The following is a 23,086-nucleotide window of genomic DNA, read 5'->3' as shown; positions in this document are numbered from 1 at the left end:
ATTGTTGCTATTTTTAAAATATTTAAAAAAAATCTCACGTAACCCTTGGCATACCTTCATGTACCCCTATTTGAGAACTACTGCATTAGAACATTGTATTCGGGGACACAGATGTAAGTTTGAAACCTTTTCATCGGTGTAATGTGCATCTTTTTGTACCTAAACGGCTGGAAAATAACATTGAACACAACTAATAATCATGTGTTTTATGTCTTCTGCAGCTTACACTTATTTCTACAAAGGTGCAAATTACTGGCGGTTCGACAACCACAAGACCGCGGCAGACAGTGGCTACCCTCGCTCCATCCTTAAGGACTTCATGGGCTGCGTGGCCGTCCCCGAGCCTCAACCCGACCCCGAGGCTGAAGACAAGCCCACCGAATCTTCGGACGAAGGAAAGGATGAGAACAAAGACGCGGACCAAGGCAAGGACAAAGACACGGAAAACGACGACGAGGCAAAGTCCGCCGGTCCAGGGGAAGGGGCGGACGCCGACGAGGTGGACGTGGTGGTGACTGTGGCCGACGACGACTCCAAAGTCATGACTCTGATCATGGTGGTGGCTCCTCTGGTGCTCATCTTGGTCATCCTCGTCTTCATCTACGCCATCCTCAGGACTCTGCAGAACAAAGAGACCCCCAGAGCTCTGGTGCACTGCAAGCGCTCGCTGCAGAACTGGGTGTGACACCAACACAAACCAAGAGAGCTTTTTTTGCTTATTCCAGCATGGCGAGAAGATGGTTGTAGCCAATGCGACCTACCAAGTGGTTACTGCGGTGGCTGTGGAGTCCTCTTTCTAGTACTGCACTTAGTGGCACAATAGAAAATGGAAGAATCATAGAAAATGGGGGACAGCTGTGTTAAACACTTGCATCAGCAACACATTTGCACTTTTTTTTTTTTTTTTACCCTCTTTGTGTTGTTGTGCTGGCAGATGTGACTTAGAGTGCTCTCACGCACGCACGCTAGCCGGGGTCATCCTCCGAGCACACATGGCCCGGCATCACATGATTCCACGAAGAGACCACTTACTCAAACAACGGCACATACCAGTTGTTTTTCTTTTTGCACAGACCTTCCCTCTTCCCACTGAGATCTTTCCTTTAGGCTCCACCCCTAAGAAGTACAATCCCCACAGTAGATCCCTGCTATCTGTGGGGGTTACCTTCCAAGACCACCCACCAAAAAAACACAAAATAATAGACACACCCGTTAAAAGTACTGTTATTGGTGCTCTCAACCATAACGGTTTTCAAAGTATTTTATATTCGGTTTTACACATTTAAAACCCCCAACAGTGTTAGAAAACACAACAAAGCATCTTCCAGCTGGAAAATGTTGCGAAAACTGACCTGTGAGATAGCGCCCTCTGATGAGTTCAGAGCTGCAGAACTTATTTTACCATGCAGGGAGCGCCATCAAACCACAACAAAAAATAGTTGGTACAGTCTTCCCTAGTTAAAGGCCTCCTGAAATGAGATTTTCTTATTTAAACGGGGATAGCAGGTCCATTTTATGTGTCATACTTGATCATTTCGCGATATTGCCATATTTTTGCTGAAAGGATTTAGTAGAGAACAAAGTTTGCAACTTTTGGTCGCTAATAAAAAAGCCTTGCCTGTACCGGAAGTAGCAGACGATGTGCGCGTGACGTCACGCGTGTGAGGGCTCCTCACATATGAACATTGATTACAATCATGGACACCAGGAGCGCGAGCGATTCTGACCGAGAAAGCGACAATTTCCCCATTAATTGGAGTGAGGATGAAAGATTCGTGGATGAGGAAAGTGAGAGTGAAGGATTAGAAGAAACAAAAAAAGACAGGGCATTGGGAGCCATCCATCCATCCATCCATTTTCTACCGCTTATTCCCTTTCGGGGTCGCGGGGGGTGCTGGCGCCTATCTCAGCTATTCAGATGTTATTAAACACGTTTACTAGGATAATTCTGGAAAACCCATTATCTGCTTATTGTGTTACTAGTGTATTAGTGAGATTATAAAGTCATACCTGAAAGTCGGAGGGGTGTGGTGACCGCCAGTGTCTCTGAGGGAAGCCATGGAGCAGCCAAGAAAGTCGCAGCTGCCTCTTTGACAGCTGCAGGAGGAACGACACAAGCTCCACTCATGTTTACGGTATCATCATCAGCCGTTGTCAGTCCACCGCTGGACGAAAGCCTCAGCGTGTTTCTGCCATTTGGCGTACTTTTCATGCTGGTTATTAGCCTACACCTTCCACGCTGGCTTGGTGCGGGTTGGAAGGGGTATTTTATATCAGAGATCCTTCTCCTGGACTAATTGCCTTACTGGGCTGTTGAACTTAGTCCGTCCTGTTTGTTGTCCGCGCCCCATTTACCCAGGGACCCGCTCAGCTTCATGGCGCTGACCGCCCGCCAGTCACAAGAGAAGGTGTAAACGGTTCTTTGTGTGCATTTTATAGACGTTAGTTGGGACTCACTAACCCCACACACAACCTCCCGTCTCATGCCTGGATGTAGTTTAACGTCATACCCAGGACACTCATACTTACAAACTTATATGTTTACGGTAAGAGCCGACTTATTACCACAATTTCCTCACCGAAACCTGCTGGTTGACATGTGGTAGAGAAACATGTTCGCTTGACCGCTCTGTTCCATATTAAGGCTTCACAACAAACTAACAAACACCGACTGTGTTTGTGTTGCTACAGCCGGACGAAATACACCGCTTTCCACCAACATCTTTCTTCTTTGACGTCTCCATTATTAATTGAACAAATTGCAAAAGATTCAGCAACACAGTTGTCCAGAATACTGTGTGATTATGCGATTAAATCGGACGACTTTTAGCCGTGAGTGGTGCTGGGATAAAAATGTCCGCTACAACCAATAACGTCACTAGCACGCGTCAACATAAGCTTCATCATACCGAGACGTTTCCGCAGGATATTTCAGCGCGAAATTTAAAATTGCAATTTAGTAAACTAAAAGGGCAGTATTGGCATGTGTTGCAATGTTAATATTTCATCATTGATATATAAACTATCAGACTGCGTGGTCGCTAGTAGTGGCTTTCAGTAGGCCTTTAAAACCCCCTAACAGTATTGTTAGAAAACACAACAAAGCATCTTCCAGCTGGAAAATGTTGCGCAAATTGACCTGTGAGATAGCGCCCTCTGCTGAGTTCAGAGCTGCAACACTTATTTTACCATGCAGGGAGCGCCATCAAACCACAACAAAAAAATTGTTGGTACAGTCGTCCCTAGTTAAGTACTTCCTGACATGAGCGCTGTTAACACATTTGGAATCATTGATTATAAATTGGCCCTGTGATGAGGTGGCGACTTGTCCAGGGTGTACCCTACCTCCCGCCCAAATGCAGCTGAGATCGGCTCCAGCGACCCCAAAAGGGACAAACAGTAAAAAATGGATTGATGGATGGATGATTATAAATATAATATTTTCATTGCAAGAGCTTTAAAGGCCTACTGAAAGCCACTACTACCGACCACGATAGTTTATATATCAATGATGAAATATTAACATTGCAACACATGCCAATACGGCCTTTTTAGTTTACTAAATTACAATTTTAAATTTCCTGCAAAGTATTCTGTTGTAAATGTCGCGGAATGATGACACGTGCTTGTGACGTCACCGGTTATAGCGGACATGTTCTTCCAGCCCGATCCAAGCTATAAGTAGTCTGCTTTAATCGCATAATTACACAGTATTCTGGACATCTGTGTTGCTGAATCTTTTGCAATTTGTTCAACTAATAATGGAGAAGTCAAAGAAGAAAGATGTAGGTGGGAAGCGATGTATTGCAGCTGCCTTTAGCAACACAAACACAGCCGGTGTTTCCTTGTTTACATTCCCGAAGGTGAAGGTTTACTATGGATCAGAGCGGTCAAGCGAACATGGTTCCCGACCACATGTCAACCGGCAGGTTTCGGTGAGAAAATTATGCTAATAAATCGGCTCTTACCGTAGACATGAGCGGAGCTTGCGTCCTCCAGCAGCTGCGGACTATTACCTCCTCACACCGGAGACACTGGCGGGAGGAGAGAAGGGGCGGCATGGCGTAGTTGGTAGAGCGGCCGTGCCAGAAACCTGAGGGTTGCAGGTTCGCTCCCCGCCTATTGACATCCAAATCGCTGCCGTTGTGTCCTTAGGCAGGACACTTCACCCTTGCCCCCGGTGCCGCTCACACTGGTGAATGAATGATGAACGAATGATAGGTGGTGGTCGGAGGGGCCGTAGGCGCAAACTGGCAGCCACGCTTCCGTCAGTCTACCCCAGGGCAGTTGAGGCTACAGATGTAGCTTACCACCACCAGGTGTGAATGAATGATGGGTTCCCACTTCTCTGTGAGCGCTTTGAGTATCTAATAATAGAAAAGCGCGATATAAATCTAATTCTTTATTATTATTATTATTATTATTACCACACCCGTGGCCACACCCCTCTGACTTTCAGGTACCACCATATAATCTCACTAAAACATTAGTAACACAATTAGCAGATAAGGGATTATCCAGAATTATCCTAGTAAATGTGTCTAATAACATCTGAATCGCTCCCACTGCCCTCGCCTTTTTTTTCCTTTTTATTTTTCTAGTCCTTCACTCTCACTATCCTCATCTACGAATCTTTCATCCTCGCTCAAATTAATGGGGAAATCGTTGCTTTCTCGGTCCGAAGCGCTCTCGCTGCTGCTGTCTGATTACAAACAATGTGAGGATGTGAGGAGCTCTACAACCCGTGACGTCTGCTCTTACCGGAGACTTGTGCGGAGTTAGCGTCTTCCTGCAGCAGCTGTGATCTTGGCTCTTAATTTGGCTTCTCTCAGAGACACTGGCGGTCACTGCAGCCCTCCAACTTTCAGGTATGACTTTATAATCTCACTAAAACACTATTAACACAATAAGCAGATAATGGATTTTCCAGAATTATCCTAGTAAATGTGTCTAATAACATTGAATCGCTCCCACTGCCGTCGCCTTTTTTCCCCCCTAGTGCTTCACTCTAACTTTCCTCATCCACGAATCTTTCATCCTCGCTCAAATTAAAGGGGAAATCGTCGCTATCTCGGTCCGAATCGCTCTTGCTGGTGGTGGCTATGATTACAAACAATGTTCAGATGTGAGGAGCGCCACAACCCGTGACGTCATGCGGACATCGTCTGCTACTTCCGGTAAAGGCAAGGCTTTTTTATTAGTGACCAAAAGTTGCGAACTTTCATCGTCAATGTTCTCTACTAAATCCTTTCAGCAAAAATATGGCAATATCGCGAAATGATCAAGTATGACACATACAATGGACCTCCTATCCCTGTTTAAATAAGAACATCTCATTTCAGTAGGCCTTTAAAAACTGTTTTTCAACAATCTGAAAACCCTCGAGATATGCAATAACACCCTTTGATCACCGTTACAATTTTAATTCAATATGGTCATGCTGCTTGAGGCTGAGCCAATCGGTGGCCGCGATACTGAACAGCCATTTTGTTCAAACGTGTATTCCCTTCTGATTGGTTTGGTCTCCTGTAGTGGCCGGTACTACTGTATTTTTGTTTATTTAGCCATTTTAATGCTTAAAAATGCTTAATTTAGGCCCAAAATGTTGTGGTGTATGCTTTAAAAATGATATTAACACCTCAGCAATATGGTAAAGCCGCAATATTTGAAGCGTGATGTGGCGAGGGATGACTCTATATCCTCTTAAAAAGTTTCTATGAAAACCAAATTGTACTAAAACCCAAGCAACCTTTTCCATAAAAATGCAAATGCATTCTAGACACCCAAAGATATAAGCACAAAACACATTTTATAGAGACCAACTATAGTTGTATGCAGACAACAATGTGAAATACATATAATTCAACATTTAGCATCACTTATTTTTATTGAGGACTTGTAGGAGATGACGTTGAGTGGAGGAAGGGGAACTCTACACTGACCCCATCTTTGTATTTCTGTCTTGAATTCAATAGTCTTTCTCACCTCCTTTATCAAAGTGCTGGCACTCGCAACTTTCTTTGGCCCCACGTCCCTCGTAGGTTCTTAACCTGATATTTTGGCATACAAAGTACTTTATTATGCTCAATGTTTGGCCGTTCGAGTAATTGAGACGGTGTAGAAAAACTGGGACAAAGTAGTGACAAGTCAAATCAGAGAAAATAAATCTGTACGGATGGGAGGGGATCGTCTAAAGCAGGGGTGTCCAAACTTTTTCCACTGAGGGCCACACACGGAAAAATTAAAGCATGTGGTGGCCATTTTGATATTATTTATTTTCAAACCATAACAAAATATATGTATTTTTAAAATGTATTTTACTTTTAGGGGTCCCGGGTACCATAATGGGTCTCAGTTAATAAAATGTTAAAAATAAGTCAAATTTGTATTATTATTTTTTTATTTAACGCTTACAGTAAATCTCTATATCAACTTTAAAAAAAAAAAAGGTTTTATGGCATTTTGGTCAAAAACAACTTTTTTTTTTTCATAGCAAAACTGAAATATGCAGTATTTAGTAATTAGAGCCCTAAAAGATCAATAATGCAGGACACTATTGATTTTAATTATTTTATATTTTTGAGTAATTACAGTCAAAAGATAAATAAAATACCACTAAGTATATTTGGAATCCAAAAGGTGCCCCACTCAGAAAGTGATACATTTTTATTATTATTTTTTTTCAAACTTTCAACACTTAAGTTACGAGATCAACTTCAGATATATCTGTCAATTTTACGTTTAAACTATTATTTTGTTTGTTTTATGCTCTTTTGTCAAAGAAAACTTTGTTTTTATACGGCAACTGCACAATATATTCAATATTTACCACATAAAACATTTTAAAGTGAAATATTTGAACTAATTGGAGCTTTGAAAATAATTTATTATAACATGGATTTTTTTGTCATTATTTTTTTTTTTGAGCAATGGCAAAAAAATCCAAAATAAAGAAAGACAAAAGATAAAAAAACAGCCTGCATGGCAGCTTTGTGTCAACATTGCAACTTTTTCTCGTTAGATTTCACTTCATTCCAATATTTTTAAAGTTATTTTTTATTTTTGCAATAGCATTTCCAGACTGTGTGGGGAGCCGGTAAACAATGAACTGCGGGATGCAAATGGCCCCCGGGCCGCACTTTGGACACCCCTGGTCTAAAGAATATTTTCACCCTGTATTGTTGTATTATTGTATGTTTCTTCAGTGGGCAAAGCCTGCAGGACAAAAGCAAACCAGGTCTGCTTTCCATTAAGCCCACATGTTGTAGATTTAGTTGCGTAAGGCTTACAGAAAGAGGAGGAAAATGGAGGGGGGGAAAAAAGGAATGAAAAAATTGGTTGGATGAGGAGAAAATGAGAGAATGCGATGAAGGAAGAAAGAAAAAGAGTTGGAAGGTGAAGCAAAAGGATTCTGGTTGTTATTTCTGTGGAAAAAGAGGCGTAGAGGAAAGAAGAAAAGAAAAAGGGAGGAGCAGCGCTGGCGTTGAGCCACCTGACCTAAATCATTCAAATCTCCACATTGTTTGTCTTTAGCAGGAGACGACTTCCTCTGACCTCCTTCTTCACTTTGCCTCTTCTGCATATTCTCATCACTTCTCTGCCTTTTGTCTCAACTAAATACTTGTTTTTAATCCGGGTTTACCATCCTTGCGCTTCATACTTTTTGTTGTTTTTCTCTGAATGTGAGCGTGTTTTGTACTTGCCAATAAAAGTCTGAGGTTTTGACTCCTTTTCTTTGCTGAACTTTGTCACACGTTTATTACCTTCAAGTGTTGCTGTTATCTTTTTTGCCACAAGAGGGAGTCCTTGCTCCTCGGATGACAACAGTCATTGTTAATTACTGTACGCCTCATTGGTGTATGCATGCTAATATTCTCTACTTTGTCTTGAATATGAGTCAAGTTTACCACTCGGTGTCTAACATTTTTCCAGTCAGGGCATCAGAATGAAAAATCAAACAATTGATTTTCATATATCTTTCTTCACTTTGTAAATAGACTCTAATAATTGACAGAAATGTTCTAAGACTACACTTTGTACACTAATGTAACATCAATATTTTTCTCCATTTGCTATTTTTGATTGTTTAATTTCATTTCTGCACTGTGCAGCAGGCCATCAAAATCGAGTTGTGGGTTGAAAATGGGCCCCTGGAACCTTTTTTTTTTTGAACAATGTACACAAAAACCGAATAACTTTCAACAAATCTCAACAATTTCAAACAATCAGATTGAGCAAATGATGTCTTTCACAAAACATGTCAAGAAAAGAAAACTAAAGCAAATACAAATAGAATACCGTATTTCCTTGAATTGCCGCCGGGGTACTAATTAATTTAAAACCTCATTTCACTCCTGCACTTACCAAAGGCATGCAGTAAAAGTAAGCATGCGCTAAATATTTTAAAACCTCTTCTCACTCCGGCACTTACCAAAGGCATGCAGTAAAAATTTGAGTGTGATGTAGGGATACCATCATGAAAAGCACGTTTAATAAAAAAATATTATGGTCTTACCTTTACTTATAAATATAGTCCATGCCAGCTCCTTCTGATCAAAATCATCGATACCTTGTTCATAGAAGTATTCCCTACCTTTCTTCAGTTTTAAAAGTCTCTCTGTCTTGATGGAGATCTTCCTTTATTACCTCCTGCTTCGATTGAAAGTCTAGTTTAGAAAACTGCTATCAGAAGGTCCGTCATATCCGTCCCAGCACATATCACGTGACTCAATGTCACTTCTTCTGCAGCCGAGTAGTCACAAGAAGGATCACTAGAGCCCTCTACCATTTAATGACTCTTATTTGACACACGCAGCTACGGTATTGTGACGGTCTCAAGCTGTCGTCTTGCGGGTTCCCAGGACAACCAAGGAAGGACATGGCTTGAGCAGTTTGACTTTGTTTATTTTTCAATAAAACCTCAGTCCAGGTCGCTCATCGTCTCCGCTCGCTCGACGTCACCTCGCCGCCATCTTGGGCCGGGCTCCAGCGTGCCCTGCCTGTCTGTCGGACCGTCGGCTCCACCTCTCCACAGGTACCGGCATATTAACCGGTATTCGCTAGCTTGGACCTTAAATCCTACTGAATAGCTCTTAATCTTCTTCCCTTTATGCGATTTCAAATTATCGGTATTGAAATCAGCTTCCTCCAATTTGAAAATGATGACAGGGGAAGTGTCACTCGTGACGTCACGAATTTGACCAGGCGGTAATACGAAGCATGCGCTAATTATTTTGCGAAGCGAGTTTGGCCCGGCAGTAATTCAAGGCAGGCGCATACTATATGCCCTGCGGCAATTCAAGGAAATACGGTATATAAAAAAATATAGGATAAGATACAAAATTCAGACAGACATAAAAAGGCTAATCTAAATCACTTTAAATTTCTGCAATAAAGAAATCAATTTCAGGTGTTTTGTATTTTCAATTATTTTCCAAGATGTAATTGATCATTTTAAAACATTAGGCCAATTACAAAATGTAGATTTTACTTTCATAAATTGACATTTATGTGAATGTTTTTTTAATTGGAGTATAATAATGTTGACAAACATTTCTATTTGCCCCTGGCACCTCTACACCCGGCATTACGGTACTGCAGGCAGGTGTGTAAAAATGGCGGGTATTTTGGGGATCTTGTACCGGGGCTTAATTTGTAAACCTTAAATATTTTTTCCTGTCATTTTAGAATATGAGTTATAGACTATAACTACAAAAATTAATATTGTCTTCAATTTTTAATAAGGTTGTTTGAATCAAATTAGGAATGTCTCAGTGTCCCAACACACCCTATAGAGAATGCAAAATGGTTCCTTCCACCTGCTAACGGCCAAGCTAGCTTCGAACACTTCACTCGAAACCAACTTCAGAACATCGTCAAAAGCTCTCCTTTGAGCATTTACACACAATACCAACATTTTGGAACAAGGATGACGTGATTGAAGAAAGGTAAATACTAAAATATAATAAATACAACTGTTGCAGAATAGGAGTAAGGTATGTTCAAGGATGCACCTCATTGCCCATAATTGTGGTGCGTTTAATGAACCTCGAATGAAGTTAGAAGCACTTCATTGCCCATATTTGTGGTGCGTTTAAAGCCTACTGAAAGAAGATTTTCTTATTCAAACGGGGATAGCAGGTCCATTCTATGTGTCATACTTGATCATTTCGCGATATTGCCATATTTTTGCTGAAAGGATTTAGTAGAGAACATCCATGATAAAGTTTGCAACTTTTGGCCGCTAATATAAAAGCCTTGCCTGTACCGGAAGTAGCAGACGATGTGCGCGTGATGTCACGGGTTGTAGGGCTCCTCACATCCTCACATTGTTTATAATCATAGCCACCACCAGCAAGAGCGATTCGGACCGAGATAGCGACGATTTCCCCTTTAATTTGAGCGAGGATGAAAGATTCGTGGATGAGGAAAGTTAGAGTGAAGCACTAGAAAAAAAAAAAAAAAAGGCGACGGCAGTGGGAGCGATTCAGATGTTATTAGACACATTTACTAGGATAATTTTGGAAAATCCCTTATCTGCTTATTGTGTTAATAGTGTTTTAGTGGGATTATAAAGTATTACCTGAAAGTCGGAAGGGCTGCGGTGACCGCCAGTGTCTCCTAGAGAAGCCAATGGAGGAGCCAAGATCACAGCTGCTGCAGGAGGACGCTAACTCAATCAATCAATCAATGTTTACTTATATAACCCTAAATCACTAGTGTCTCAAAGGGCTGTCCGCACAAGTCTCCGGTAAGAGCCGACTTAATATCACAATTTTCTCATCCTAAAACTTGCTGGTTGACATGTAGTAGAGAAACATGTTCGCTAAAGCTTTACAACAAACAAAGAAACACCGGCTGTGTTTGGTTGCTAAAGGCAGCTGCAATCCACCGCTTTCCACCAACAGCATTCTTCTTTATAGTCTTCATTATTAATTGAACAAATTGCGAAAGATTCAGCAACACAGATGTCCAAAATACTGTGTGATTATGCGATGAAAAGAGACAACTTTTAGCCGTAAGTGGTGCTGAGCAAAAATGTCCGCTCAACCAATAACGTCACAAACACGCGTCATCATTCCGCGTTGTTTTCAACAAAAAACTCTGCGGGAAATTTAAAATTGCATTTTAGTAAAGTTAAACCGGCCATATTGGCATGTGTTGCAATGTTAATATTTCATCATTGATGTATAAACTATCAGACTGCGTGGTCGGTAGTAGTGGGTTTCAGTAGGCCTTTAAGGAACCTCGAACAGGCGTTACTATTTTTTTTTAAGACTTCACTCCCTGGAGATGCACTAATAATGAAATAATCATAGTGAAAAGGATATTTTGTTATGATTAACATTATCCACTGAAGGTAATCCTACGCAAATCCAGTTTATCTCTCTCTACTTCACACTATGAAGTAAAGGAAAACTTGACAGATTTAAAATCATTTCAGTGAAAAATGACTGATCAATCACATTCATATTCTGGAAAGTATATTGATTGGTTGGCACTTTTCTGTAAAAAATAATTAATGCATAAAAGATTAATGAGTCTTGTGTACCTCACTATGGGTATGCGATATTGCAAATTTTCGTAATGATACCAAGTTAATACAGCAGCACCTTCATTTTTGTTAATCCATTCTCGAAGGTCAGACGAAAACTGAATCGGTTGAAAAACAATTCCCATGAAAATTATATAAACCCGATTAATCCCAAAAATATGCGCACAAAATTAATTATAAATAATTGTATTTTTGCATATAGAAAGCAATGTGAAATAAATATTAATAATGAATTCAAACTAGATTGGCCCTAGTTTGTGAATGTGACTGTGAATGTTGTCTGTCTATCTGTGTTGGCCCTGCGATGAGGTGGCGACTTGTCCAGGGTGTACACCGCCTTCCGCCCGATTGTAGCTGAGATAGGCACCAGGGCCCCCCGCGACCCTAAAGGGAATAAGCGGTAGAAAATAAATGGATGGAATTCAATAATTACATTTAAATCTAATATCACACGGGTGATACCTTTGTACTTTGTTATGCCTACTCATTCTTTTTCTTTAATTCAACAGTCTTGCTCACCTGCTTTAACTGAGTGCTGGCAGTCACAACTATCTTTGGCCCCATGGTGGATTATTTTGCAGGCGTACTTAATAAAAAATGTTTTTAAAAAATTGCGCACAAATGAACAATAAAAGAGTACGACAACTTTACAATATCAACAAAATTATACAATTATTCTTTTTTATTAATTGATTGAGACAGACGTTTGCAAAATAATTAATGCTTTTTTATCAACTAAATACTGTTATACACTTGATACTGTCAATATTGATATGCCTCTAAGTACAACATTGGTGTACTTGTTTACAATGGAGATTTGTTGTTGCAATAATAGTAGGATGGAATTGTTAAATAATTTTCTGCGAAAATTAAAATGATCTGTAATAAATAAATATTTTATGTAAATATAAATGGCTGTGATGACAATGTAAATGAGGGATGTCTAATCACTGTTATGTTGGAATTTTTATTAATATTGATACTGTTGTTGATGTTATTTATTTTTGTTTGACTCCATTTGGATTGTTTTGTTTCATGTTTGTGTGTCCTCTCAATTGCTCCATTGATTGCTACTCTGAATGTTGCTGGGCCAGGTTTGGTTTTGGAAATGGAATTTTATCATTATTGTATTATTTTGTTGGACTGATCGAAAAAAATATATATAATAATTTAATTATTTAAATAAAGAAAAATAATTGTTTTCTTAATCAAACATGTATATAATTTACAGTGAACCGTATTTTTGTGTTAGACTGATTAATAAAAAATGTTTATATTTAAATAAATTTAAAAAAAAAAAGTTTTTTCTTAATTATCAAAAATCTATAGAATTCACGGTTAACCGTACTTTTTTGTTACACTGAATTGATGTGAGTCACTGTTATTTTTCAGTAAAGTTCTGGTGACTGAGCTGCCAGTTCTTTTTACCATAAAATCTATGGTCTTATTTTTATTTATTTTTTCCATACATACTCTAAATGAAAAAAACGGTACCAATTTAATTTTTTACAATAAAATTCTGCCACCCAAAATCAGCTTTTTTTTAACACTGCGTGGTAAACGAGCATGACCCCTTAATGAGCTTGTCCTTTTGCGTTAGCACAATATGATATTTCTGTTATTGTTGTGGTATTGTTGCATTATCGTTGCGCTATTGTGTGCGATTGTTCACCGCGAGTGTGAGCTCGCTCTCCTGCATTTCTGTCAGCCGTGATCAGGATTATCTGCTCTCACACAGATCATCCACAGCAGTTTTAGCAGCATTCCGCTTCCTGTTTTCCTCCCTTCGCTGCGGACAAAGACGTCCCCGTCATGATTCACAGACGTCTCTCGAAATAATAACTATAAATATCCGTCTGTTTTCCATCTTGTCCAGATGCTCGGATGGGGGTCAGTGGGCTGCTGGCACCTTGCAGACCGCTCGTCCAAGCTGATCCCCTGCTGAGCTCCTAATGAGATCTGCAGGTTTCTCCACTTGCTGTTCCTCTGAAGGCTTTACAAAAAGGTGACCTGCAGGACTTGCAGGACATTTGATCAAATTTGCCTCATTTCTCAGTATAAAGTTTAAAGCCCCCGGTGGAAAACATTAGGGCATCCATCTATAGAAGTAAAAAACGGTCCAAAATTACGTTCCCTGAATGTATATTCTGCAATCCTAACACCTGATTGATGAGGATGGGTACTCAAATGTTTCGATTCATATTGATGGTAATTGTCTGATTCAAACATTGATGACATCTATTAAACAAGACGAGGCAAAAAATTAAACAGAGACAGAATTCAATTTGGCTCAATGTTGAGGAGAGTCGCCTGCACACTGTACACTTGTTCAATCTCCAGCACGCTCTGGCGAAAGATTGTACTCCTTCGTTATTGGACTTTCTCCGACCACATGACCAAAGCTGCTTCCAGAGGAAGTGGGTCGTAAACAGTGTTCGGCGAAAGATTGTTGTGACGCGTCTCATGCCGTCATCGTGTGGGGTGCAGTGCCGATCGTTGCAAGACGCATCAAAGCAGGTTTGACTCTGATTTATTATTTCAATACACCTTTGGTCTGGCCAGTCTGTCGCGCCAATTTCTGGCTTGCTGGTTCTTCCTGCTGGTCGCGGCACACCTTTCGGTGTCCAATGGCTGCGTCTGTTGCGGGGACTCATCTTGCTCGGGGTCGCTCTCGTGGTCGTTCGTGTCGGGTTGTTCCTCTTCTACTTCTGCCCCGAGTGCTCCTCCCTTGTCCCTTTTATGCTGCAGCAGAAGATGATGGGATTGAGCGCAGGTGTGTGGTGTACGCACCTGACGCTGATGGCTGCAGTGTCGCTCGAGGTGTGCCCCGCCTCTCCGCTTCGCTGCATGCTCTGCCTACTCGCCGCCATCTTGGGCCGAACCATCGTTCGTCCGAGCCCGCTGTTGGCTCCGTCTCTCCACAATTGTACTCCTTTGTTCTTTATTTGACTTTCTACGACCACATGACCACAGCTGCTTCCAGAGGGAAGTGGGCCGTAAACAGTGTTGCCTTTGGTTACAGAACAATTCAACAGAAAAAGTCGTAAACGAGGTCAAAAAGAGGTTCGTAAAACAGTTAAAAAACACGTTCGTAAAACAGTTGAAAAAGGAAGTTGTCTGTAGGGGATTCTGGTCCTCTCCTCTCTGAGCTGCAACCTTATCGTGGTAGAGGAGTTTGCGTGTCCCAATGATCCTAGGAGCTATGTTGTCCGGGGGCATAAAGCCCCCTGGTAGGGTCTCCCAAGGCAAACAGGTTCTAGGTGAGGGATCAGACAAAGAGCAGCTCGAAGACCTTTATGAAGAAGAAACATCATGGACCCAGATTTCCCTCGCCCGGACGCGGGTCACCGGGGCCCCCCTCTGGAGCCAGGCCCGGAGGTGGGGCACGATGGCGAGCGCCTGGTGGCCGGGCCTGTTCCCATGGGGCCCGGCCGGGCACAGCCCGAAGAGGCAACGTGGGTCACCCCTCCAATGGGCTCACCACCCATAGCAGGGGCCATAGAGGTCGGGTGCATTGTGAGCTGGGCGACAGCCGAAGGCAGGGCACTTGGCGGTCCGATCCTCGGCTACAGAAGCTAGCTCTTGGGACGTGGAACGTCACGTCACTGGGGGGGAAAGAGCCTGAGCTAGTGCGCGAAGTCGAGAAATTCCGGCTGGATATAGTCGGACTCACTTCGACGCACAGCAAGGGCTCTGGAACCACTTCTCTCGAGAGGGATTGGACCCTCTTCCACTCTGGCGTTGCCGGCAGTGAGAGGCGACGGGCTGGGGTGGCAATTCTTGTTTCCCCCCGGCTCAAAGCCTGTACGTTGGAGTTCAACCCGGTGGACGAAAGGGTAGCCTCCCTCCGCCTTCGGGTGGGGGGACGGGTCCTGACTGTTGTTTGTGCTTATGCACCAAACAGCAGTTCAGAGTACCCACCCTTTTTGGGAACGCTCGAGGGAGTACTGGAAAGTGCTCCCCCGGGTGATTCCCTTGTCCTACTGGGGGACTTCAACGCTCACGTTGGCAACGACAGTGAAACCTGGAGAGGCGTGATTGGGAAGAATGGCCGCCCGGATCTGAACCCGAGTGGTGTTTTGTTATTGGACTTTTGTGCTTGTCACAGTTTGTCCATAACAATCACCATGTTCAAACATAAGGGTGTCCATATGTGCACTTGGCACCAGGACACCCTAGGCCGCAGTTCCATGATCGACTTTGTAGTTGTGTCATCGGATTTGCGGCCTCATGTTATGGACACTCGGGTGAAGAGAGGGGCGGAGCTTTCCACCGATCACCACCTGGTGGTGAGTTGGCTGCGATGGTGGGGGAGGATGTCGGACAGACCTGGGAGGCCCAAACGCATTGTGAGGGTCTGCTGGGAACGTCTGGCAGAGTATCCTGTCAGACAAAGTTTCAATTCCCACCTCCGGAAGAACTTTGAACATGTCACGAGGGAGGTGCTGGACATTGAGTCCGAGTGGACCATGTTCCGCACCTCTATTGTCGAGGCGGCAGATCGGAGCTGTGGCCGCAAGGTAGTTGGTGCCTGTCGGGGCGGCAATCCTAAAACCCCTTGGTGGACACCAGCGGTGAGGGATGCCGTCAAGCTGAAGAAGGAGTCCTATCGGGTCCTTTTGGCTCATAGGACTCCGGAGGCAGTGGACAGGTACCGACAGGCCAAGCGGTGTGCAGCTTCAGCGGTCGCGGAGGCAAAAACTCGGACATGGGAAGAGTTCGGGGAAGCCATGGAAAACGACTTCCGGACGGCTTCGAAGCGATTCTGGACCACCGTCCGCCGCCTCAGGAAGGGGGAGCAGTGCACTATCAACACCGTGTATGGTGCGGATGGTGTTCTGCTGACCTCGACTGCGGATGTTGTGGATAGGTGGAAGGAATACTTCGAAGACCTCCTCAATCCCACCAACACGTCTTCCTATGAGGAAGCAGTGCCTGGGGAATCTGTGGTGGACTCTCCTATTTCTGGGGCTGAGGTCGCTGAGGTAGTTAAAAAGCTCCTCGGTGGCAAGGCCCCAGGGGTGGACGAGATCCGCCCGGAGTTCCTTAAGGCTCTGGATGCTGTGGGGCTGTCTTGGTTGACAAGACTTTGCAGCATCGCGTGGACATCGGGGGCGGTACCTCTGGATTGGCAGACCGGGGTGGTGGTTCCTCTCTTTAAGAAGGGGGACCGGAGGGTGTGTTCCAACTATCGTGGGATCACACTCCTCAGCCTTCCCGGTAAGGTTTATTCAGGTGTAGTGGAGAGGAGGCTACGCCGGATAGTCGAACCTCGGATTCAGGAGGAACAGTGTGGTTTTCGTCCTGGTCGTGGAACTGTGGACCAGCTCTATACTCTCGGCAGGGTTCTTGAGGGTGCATGGGAGTTTGCCCAACCAGTCTACATGTGCTTTGTGGACTTGGAGAAGGCATTCGACCGTGTCCCTCGGGAAGTCCTGTGGGGAGTGCTCAGAGAGTATGGAGTATCGGACTGTCTTATTGTGGCGGTCCGTTCCCTGTACGATCAGTGCCAGAGCTTGGTCCGCATTGCCGGCAGTAAGTCGAACACATTTCCAGTGAGGGTTGGACTCCGCCAAGGCTGTCCTTTGTCACCCATTCTGTTCATAACTTTTATGGACAGAATTTCTAGGCGCAGTCAAGGCGTTGAGGGGTTCCGGTTTGGTAACCGCAGGATTAGGTCTCTGCTTTTTGCAGATGATGTGGTCCTGATGGCTTCATCTGACCGGGATCTTCAGCTCTCGCTGGATCGGTTCGCAGCCGAGTGTGAAGCGACCGTAATGAGAATCAGCACCTCCAAGTCCGAGTCCATGGTTCTCGCCCGGAAAAGGGTGGAGTGCCATCTCCGGGTTGGGGAGGAGACCCTGCCCCAAGTGGAGGAGTTCAAGTACCTAGGAGTCTTGTTCACGAGTGAGGGAAGAGTGGATCGTGAGATCGACAGGCGGATCGGTGCGGCGTCTTCAGTAATGCGGACGTTGTACCGGTCCGTTGTGGTGAAGAAGGAGCTGAGCCGGAAGGCAAAGCTCTCAATTTACCGGTCGATCTACGTTCCCATCCTCACCTATGGTCATGAGCTTTGGGTCATGACCGAAAGGATAAGATCACGGGTACAAGCGGCCGAAATGAGTTTCCTCCGCCGTGTGGCGGGGCTCTCCCTTAGAGATAGGGTGAGAAGCTCTGCCATCCGGGAGGAACTCAAAGTAAAGCCGCTGCTCCTTCACATCGAGAGGAGCCAGATGAGGTGGTTCGGGCATCTGGTCAGGATGCCACCCGAACGCCTCCCTAGGGAGGTGTTTAGGGCACGTCCAACCGGTAGGAGGCCACGGGGAAGACCCAGGACACGTTGGGAAGACTATGTCTCCCGGCTGGCCTGGGAACGCCTCGGGATCCCCCGGGAAGAGCTAGACGAAGTGGCTGGGGAGAGGGAAGTCTGGGTTTCCCTGCTTAGGCTGTTGCCCCCGCGACCCGACCTCGGATAAGCGGAAGATGATGGATGGATGGATGGATGGATTTCAGTCCTGCTTTTATAGTTCTTCGGTCAGACAATATTGTTCTGTTCTGATAATAATACATGAAAGACATCAGGACCACCTTCGTCTTGCTTCCCCCCACACAGTGGAGTTTTACGCGCCTTACTCTTGGTACTGTATGTTTCAAAGTCAGCTTTTGGTCTTCTCGCTGGAAACTGATTTCAACACAAAGTTTTTGTGATCATTTCGATAGAATTCTCCTAACAATAATACTTGTTGTGAATTGTGTTGTTTGAACAAAATGGCTGACCCCCATTTAGCAGGCGGCTAAAAGCCTACGTCACCTGCTGGGGATCAAAGCGTAATAAGTTCATAGGGGACTGAGGGAGACTGTCAACATCACTTAGCAGAATTTTATTTTGAGCCCCTATTTGCAAATTTTGACACACTTTTTTATTCATGTGAAACAATTTTTTTTTTCTGTTTTATATTTGCATATACGTGTTGGTATTTCAGCCAAGCTTGAATTTAATTTCATGCATGTTTTATACAAAAACGAATTAATGGTAAATAAATTGTTCAGTAATTATTTTTTTTTTTTAACATACAAAACCAGTGAAGTTGGCACATTGTGTAATTTGTAAATATAAACAGAATACAATGATTTGCAAATCCTTTCCAACTTTAATTCAATTGAATAGACTGCAAAGACAAGATATTTAATGTGTGAACTGAGAAACTGATTTTTTTTTGCAAATAATCATTAATTTAGAATTTAATGGCAGCAACACATTGCAAAAAAGTTGGCACAGGGGCATTTTTAACACATTTTTACATGGCCTTTTTCTTTTTAACAACACTCTGTAAACGTTTGGGAACTAAGGAGACCAATTTTTGAAGCTTTTCAGGTGGAATTATTTCCCATTCTTGCTTAATGTACAGTTTAAGATGTTCAACAGTCCGGGGTCTCCATTGTGGTATTTTAGGCTTCATAATGCACCACACATTTTCCATGGGAGACAGGTCTGGATTACAGGCAGGCCAGTCTAGTACGTACACTCTTTCACTATGAAGCCACACTGTTGTAACATGTGGCTTGGCATTGTCTTGCTGAAATAAGCAGGGGCGTCCATGATAACGTTGCTTGGATGGCAACATATGTTGCTCCAAAACCTGTATGGACCATTTAAGATTAATGGTGCCTTCACAGATGTGTAAGTTGCCTGTGCCTTGGGCACTAATACACCCCCATACCATCACAGATGCTGGCTTTTGAACTTTGCGCCTATAAACAGTCCGGATGGTTGTTTTCCTCTTTGGTCCGGAGGACACGACGTCCACAGTTTCCAAAAACAATTTGAAATATGGACTCGTCAGACCACAGAACACATTTCCACTTTGTATCAGTCCGTCTTGGACAAGGGTTGGAATTGGGAGGTTAAATCACCATAAATGATTCCCGGGCGCGGCACCGCTGTTGGCCACTGTTCCCCTCACTTCCCAGGGGGTGATTAAGGGGATTGGTCAAATGCAGAGGACACATTTCATCACACCTAGTGTGTGTGTGACAACATTGGTAATTTAACTTAACTTATCTTAGATGAGCTCGGGCCCAGCGAAGCCCCTGGTGTTTCTGGGTGTTGTTGATAAATGGCTTTCGCTTTGCATAGTAGTTTTAACTTGCACTTACAGATGTAGCCAATTACTGACAGTGGTTTTCTGAAGTGTTCCTGAGCCCAGGTGGTGATATCCTTTACACACTCATGTCGCTTTTTGATGCAGTATTGCTTGAGGGATCGAAGGTCTGTAATGTCATCACTTAAGTGCAGTGATTTCTCCAGACTCTCTGAACCTTTTGATGATATTACAGACCTTAGATGGTGAAATCCCTAAATTCCTTGCAATAGCTGGTTGAGAAATGTTGTTCTTAAACTGTTGGACAATTTGCTCACGCATTTGTTCACAAAGTGGTGACCCTTGCCCCATCCTTGTTTGTGAATGACTGAGTCTTTCATGGAAGCTGCTTTTATACCTAAAAGTGGCACCCATCTGTTCCCAATTAGCCTGTTCACCTGTGGGATGTTTCAAATAAGTGTTTGATGAGCGTTCTTCAACTTTCTTAGTCTTTTTTGCCACTCGTGCCAGCTTTTTTGAAACATGTTGCAGGCATCAAATTCCAAATGAGCTAATTTCTGCAAAAAAATAATAAAGCTTACCAGTTAAAATGTTAAATGTCTTGTCTTTGCAGTCTATTCAATTGAATATAGGTTGAAAAGGATTTGCAAATCATTGTATTCTGTTTTTATTTACCATTTACACGACGTGCCAACTTCACTGGTTTTGGGGTTTGTACATTCCCCCCAATGAACCGCAGCTCCCCAATGGCCGGCATCACTCAGGTATTATGCTTCCCGCTCCACGCTCGCCTGCAGGAAGGACACAATTATGTTGTGTAGAGTTTAGACCAGGGGTGTCAAACGTACGGCCCGCGGGCCGGATCAGACCTGCGAACAGGTTTTATCCGGCCCGCGGGATGAGTTTGCTAAGTATACAAATTAACCTGAAATTTTTGAATGAAAGAAACAGCTCTTCTACATGTGTCTACTGGATGTTGCAATAGCAATTCTTTGTATCTCTGTAGGTCAGGGGTCGGCAACCCGCAGTTCCGGAGCCTCCGACCCCCCCATTTATCCGGGAGGTTTTCCAAATTTCATTGCCTTTCCCAGAAATCTCCCCAGGATAACACTCTCAGATTTTCACCAAGACAACAATATTGAAGCCGTGCCATGATGGCAATGCCTTAAACGTGGACTCGACCATGTCGTAGCATCCGCTTTAATACTATGCTATATGAGTGCTGGCCGGCCACAAATCTAGTGTGCGGCTGCTGACTCAACACACAAGCGACTACAAGGCATACTTGGTCAACAGCCATACAGGTTACACTGAGGGTTGTGATATAAACAACTTTAGCACTCTGACTAATATGCGCCACACTGTGAACCCACACCAAACAAGAAGGAGAAACACATTTCGGGAGAACATCCGCACTGTAATACATTATAAACGCAACATAACAAATACCCAGAATCCCATGCATCCCTGTCTATTCCGGGCTCGATTATACCCCCCCCCCCCTCTCCGTGCGTCGGTTGAGGTGGGCGGGGTTTGGTGCTAGAAGGGGTGTATAATCGAGCCCGGAACAGTCAGGGATGCATGGGATTCTGGGTATTTGTTATGTTGCGTTTATAATGTGTTACAGTGCGGATGTTCTCCCGAAATGTGTTTGTCATTCTTGTTTGTTGTGGGTTCACAGTGTGGCGCATATTAGTACGAGTGTTAAAGTTGTTTATATCACAACCCTCAGTGTAACCTGTATGGCTGTTGAGTAAGTATCCCTTGCGACATATGTGTGTCTGCAGAAGCCACAAACAACATGCGAATGGGCTAGTAAGCTGTTTGTTACGGTTGTGGAGGGCGCTACACGCATTATCATCATAGCACGCTCTTATTATTGTTTTTTGGATGTAAACCAGCAGACAGTCGAGAGAAAGGTTGCTCTGAAACTTAGTAGTCTCCCGGAAAAATTGAGATGGTTGGCAAATGTGATGTTGTCGAGCGGCATTCAAACAAAACTCGCACTAATATTAAATTGTCATTTTAAGGTGCGGGCTGTGTGTTTGAGATCCTGGTTAATACTTAGCACAAAGCAAAACACAACTTTGTAGGGTGTGGTTTTTCATTTTAAATTTCAAAAGAGTCTTGTGGCTCCCATAGTTTTCTTTATTTTTTGAAACGGGTCAAAATGGCTTTTTGAGTGGTAAAGGTTGGCGACCCCTGCTGTAAATGATGGTACATATGTACAAAATAAACCACATGTTAGTACATGAATTGAGGAAAGGATCAAACTACATAGATGGCATACTGTAATTTGATTTTGATATTTTTTTTATCTTGATAGATTGAAAATGAACACCATTGAGTTGACCGATGAACATTATCACATCATCCATCCATCCATCCATCCATCCATCATCTTCCGCTTATCCGAGGTCGGGTCGCGGGGGCAACAGCCTAAGCAGGGAAACCCAGACTTCCCTCTCCCCAGCCACTTCGTCTAGCTCTTCCCGGGGGATCCCGAGGCGTTCCCAGGCCAGCTGGGAGACATAGTCTTCCCAACGTGTCCTGGGTCTTCCCCGTAGCCTCCTACCGGCTGGACGTGCCCTAAACACCTCCCTAGGGAGGCGTTCGGGTTGCGTCCTGACCAGATGCCTGAACCACCTCATCTGGCTCCTCTCGATGTGAAGGAGCAGCGGCTTTACTTTGAGTTCCTCCCGGATGGCAGAGCTTCTCACCCTATCTCTAAGGGAGAGCCCCGCCACACGGCGGAGGAAACTCATTTCGGCCGCTTGTACCCGTGATCTTATCCTTTCGGTCATGACCCAAAGCACATGACCATAGGTGAGGATGGGAACGTAGATCGACCGGTAAATTGAGAGCTTTGCCTTCCAGCTCAGCTCCTTCTTCACCACAACGGATCGGTACAACGTCCGCATTACTGAAGACGCCGCACCGATCCGCCTGTCGATCTCACGATCCACTCTTCCCTCACTCGTGAACAAGACTCCTAGGTACTTGAACTCCTCCACTTGGGGAAGGGTCTCCTCCCCAACCCGGAGTGGCATTCCACCCTTTTCCGGGCGAGAACCATGGACTCGGACTTGGAGGTGCTGATTCTCATTCCGGTCGCTTCACACTCGGCTGCGAACCGATCCAGCGAGAGCTGAAGATCCCGGTCGGATGAAGCCATCAGGACCACATCATCTGCAAGAAGCAGAGACCTAATCCTGCAGTTACCAAACCGGAACCCCTCAACGCCTTGACTGCGCCTAGAAATTCTGTCCATAAAAGTTATGAACAGAATCGGTGACAAAGGACAGCCTTGGCGTGGTCCAACCCTCACTGGAAATGTGTTCGACTTACTGCCGGCAATGCGGACCAAGCTCTGGCACTGATCGTACAGGGAACGGACCGCCACAATAAGACAGTCCGATACCCCATACTC

General features: G+C 44.0%; 2 protein-coding genes across 2 annotated transcripts in view; both read left to right on the top strand.

Moving 5' to 3' along the window:
• Window positions 1–7,725, top strand: part of LOC133563103 (matrix metalloproteinase-15-like) — a 52,231-nt gene extending 44,506 nt beyond the window's left edge. Inside the window, exon 10 of the mRNA XM_061917048.1 lies at window positions 222–7,725. Within this exon, the coding sequence (XP_061773032.1) occupies window positions 222–685 (464 nt within the window). The 3' untranslated portion in view covers window positions 686–7,725. The remainder of the gene's footprint in view (window positions 1–221) is intronic.
• A 2,070-nt stretch (window positions 7,726–9,795) lies between these two features.
• The window catches only part of LOC133563102 (cyclic nucleotide-gated cation channel beta-3-like), a 112,327-nt gene continuing 99,036 nt past the window's right edge, over window positions 9,796–23,086 (top strand). The window contains exon 1 of the mRNA XM_061917047.1: window positions 9,796–9,947. The gene's annotated coding sequence lies outside the window, so the exon portion shown is untranslated. The remainder of the gene's footprint in view (window positions 9,948–23,086) is intronic.

Source organism: Nerophis ophidion, linkage group LG12, assembly GCF_033978795.1.
Source record: "Nerophis ophidion isolate RoL-2023_Sa linkage group LG12, RoL_Noph_v1.0, whole genome shotgun sequence".
NCBI lineage: Eukaryota > Metazoa > Chordata > Actinopteri > Syngnathiformes > Syngnathidae > Nerophis > Nerophis ophidion.
Note: the sequence above shows the minus strand (reverse complement) of the source record. Positions and strands in the feature narration are given on the sequence as shown.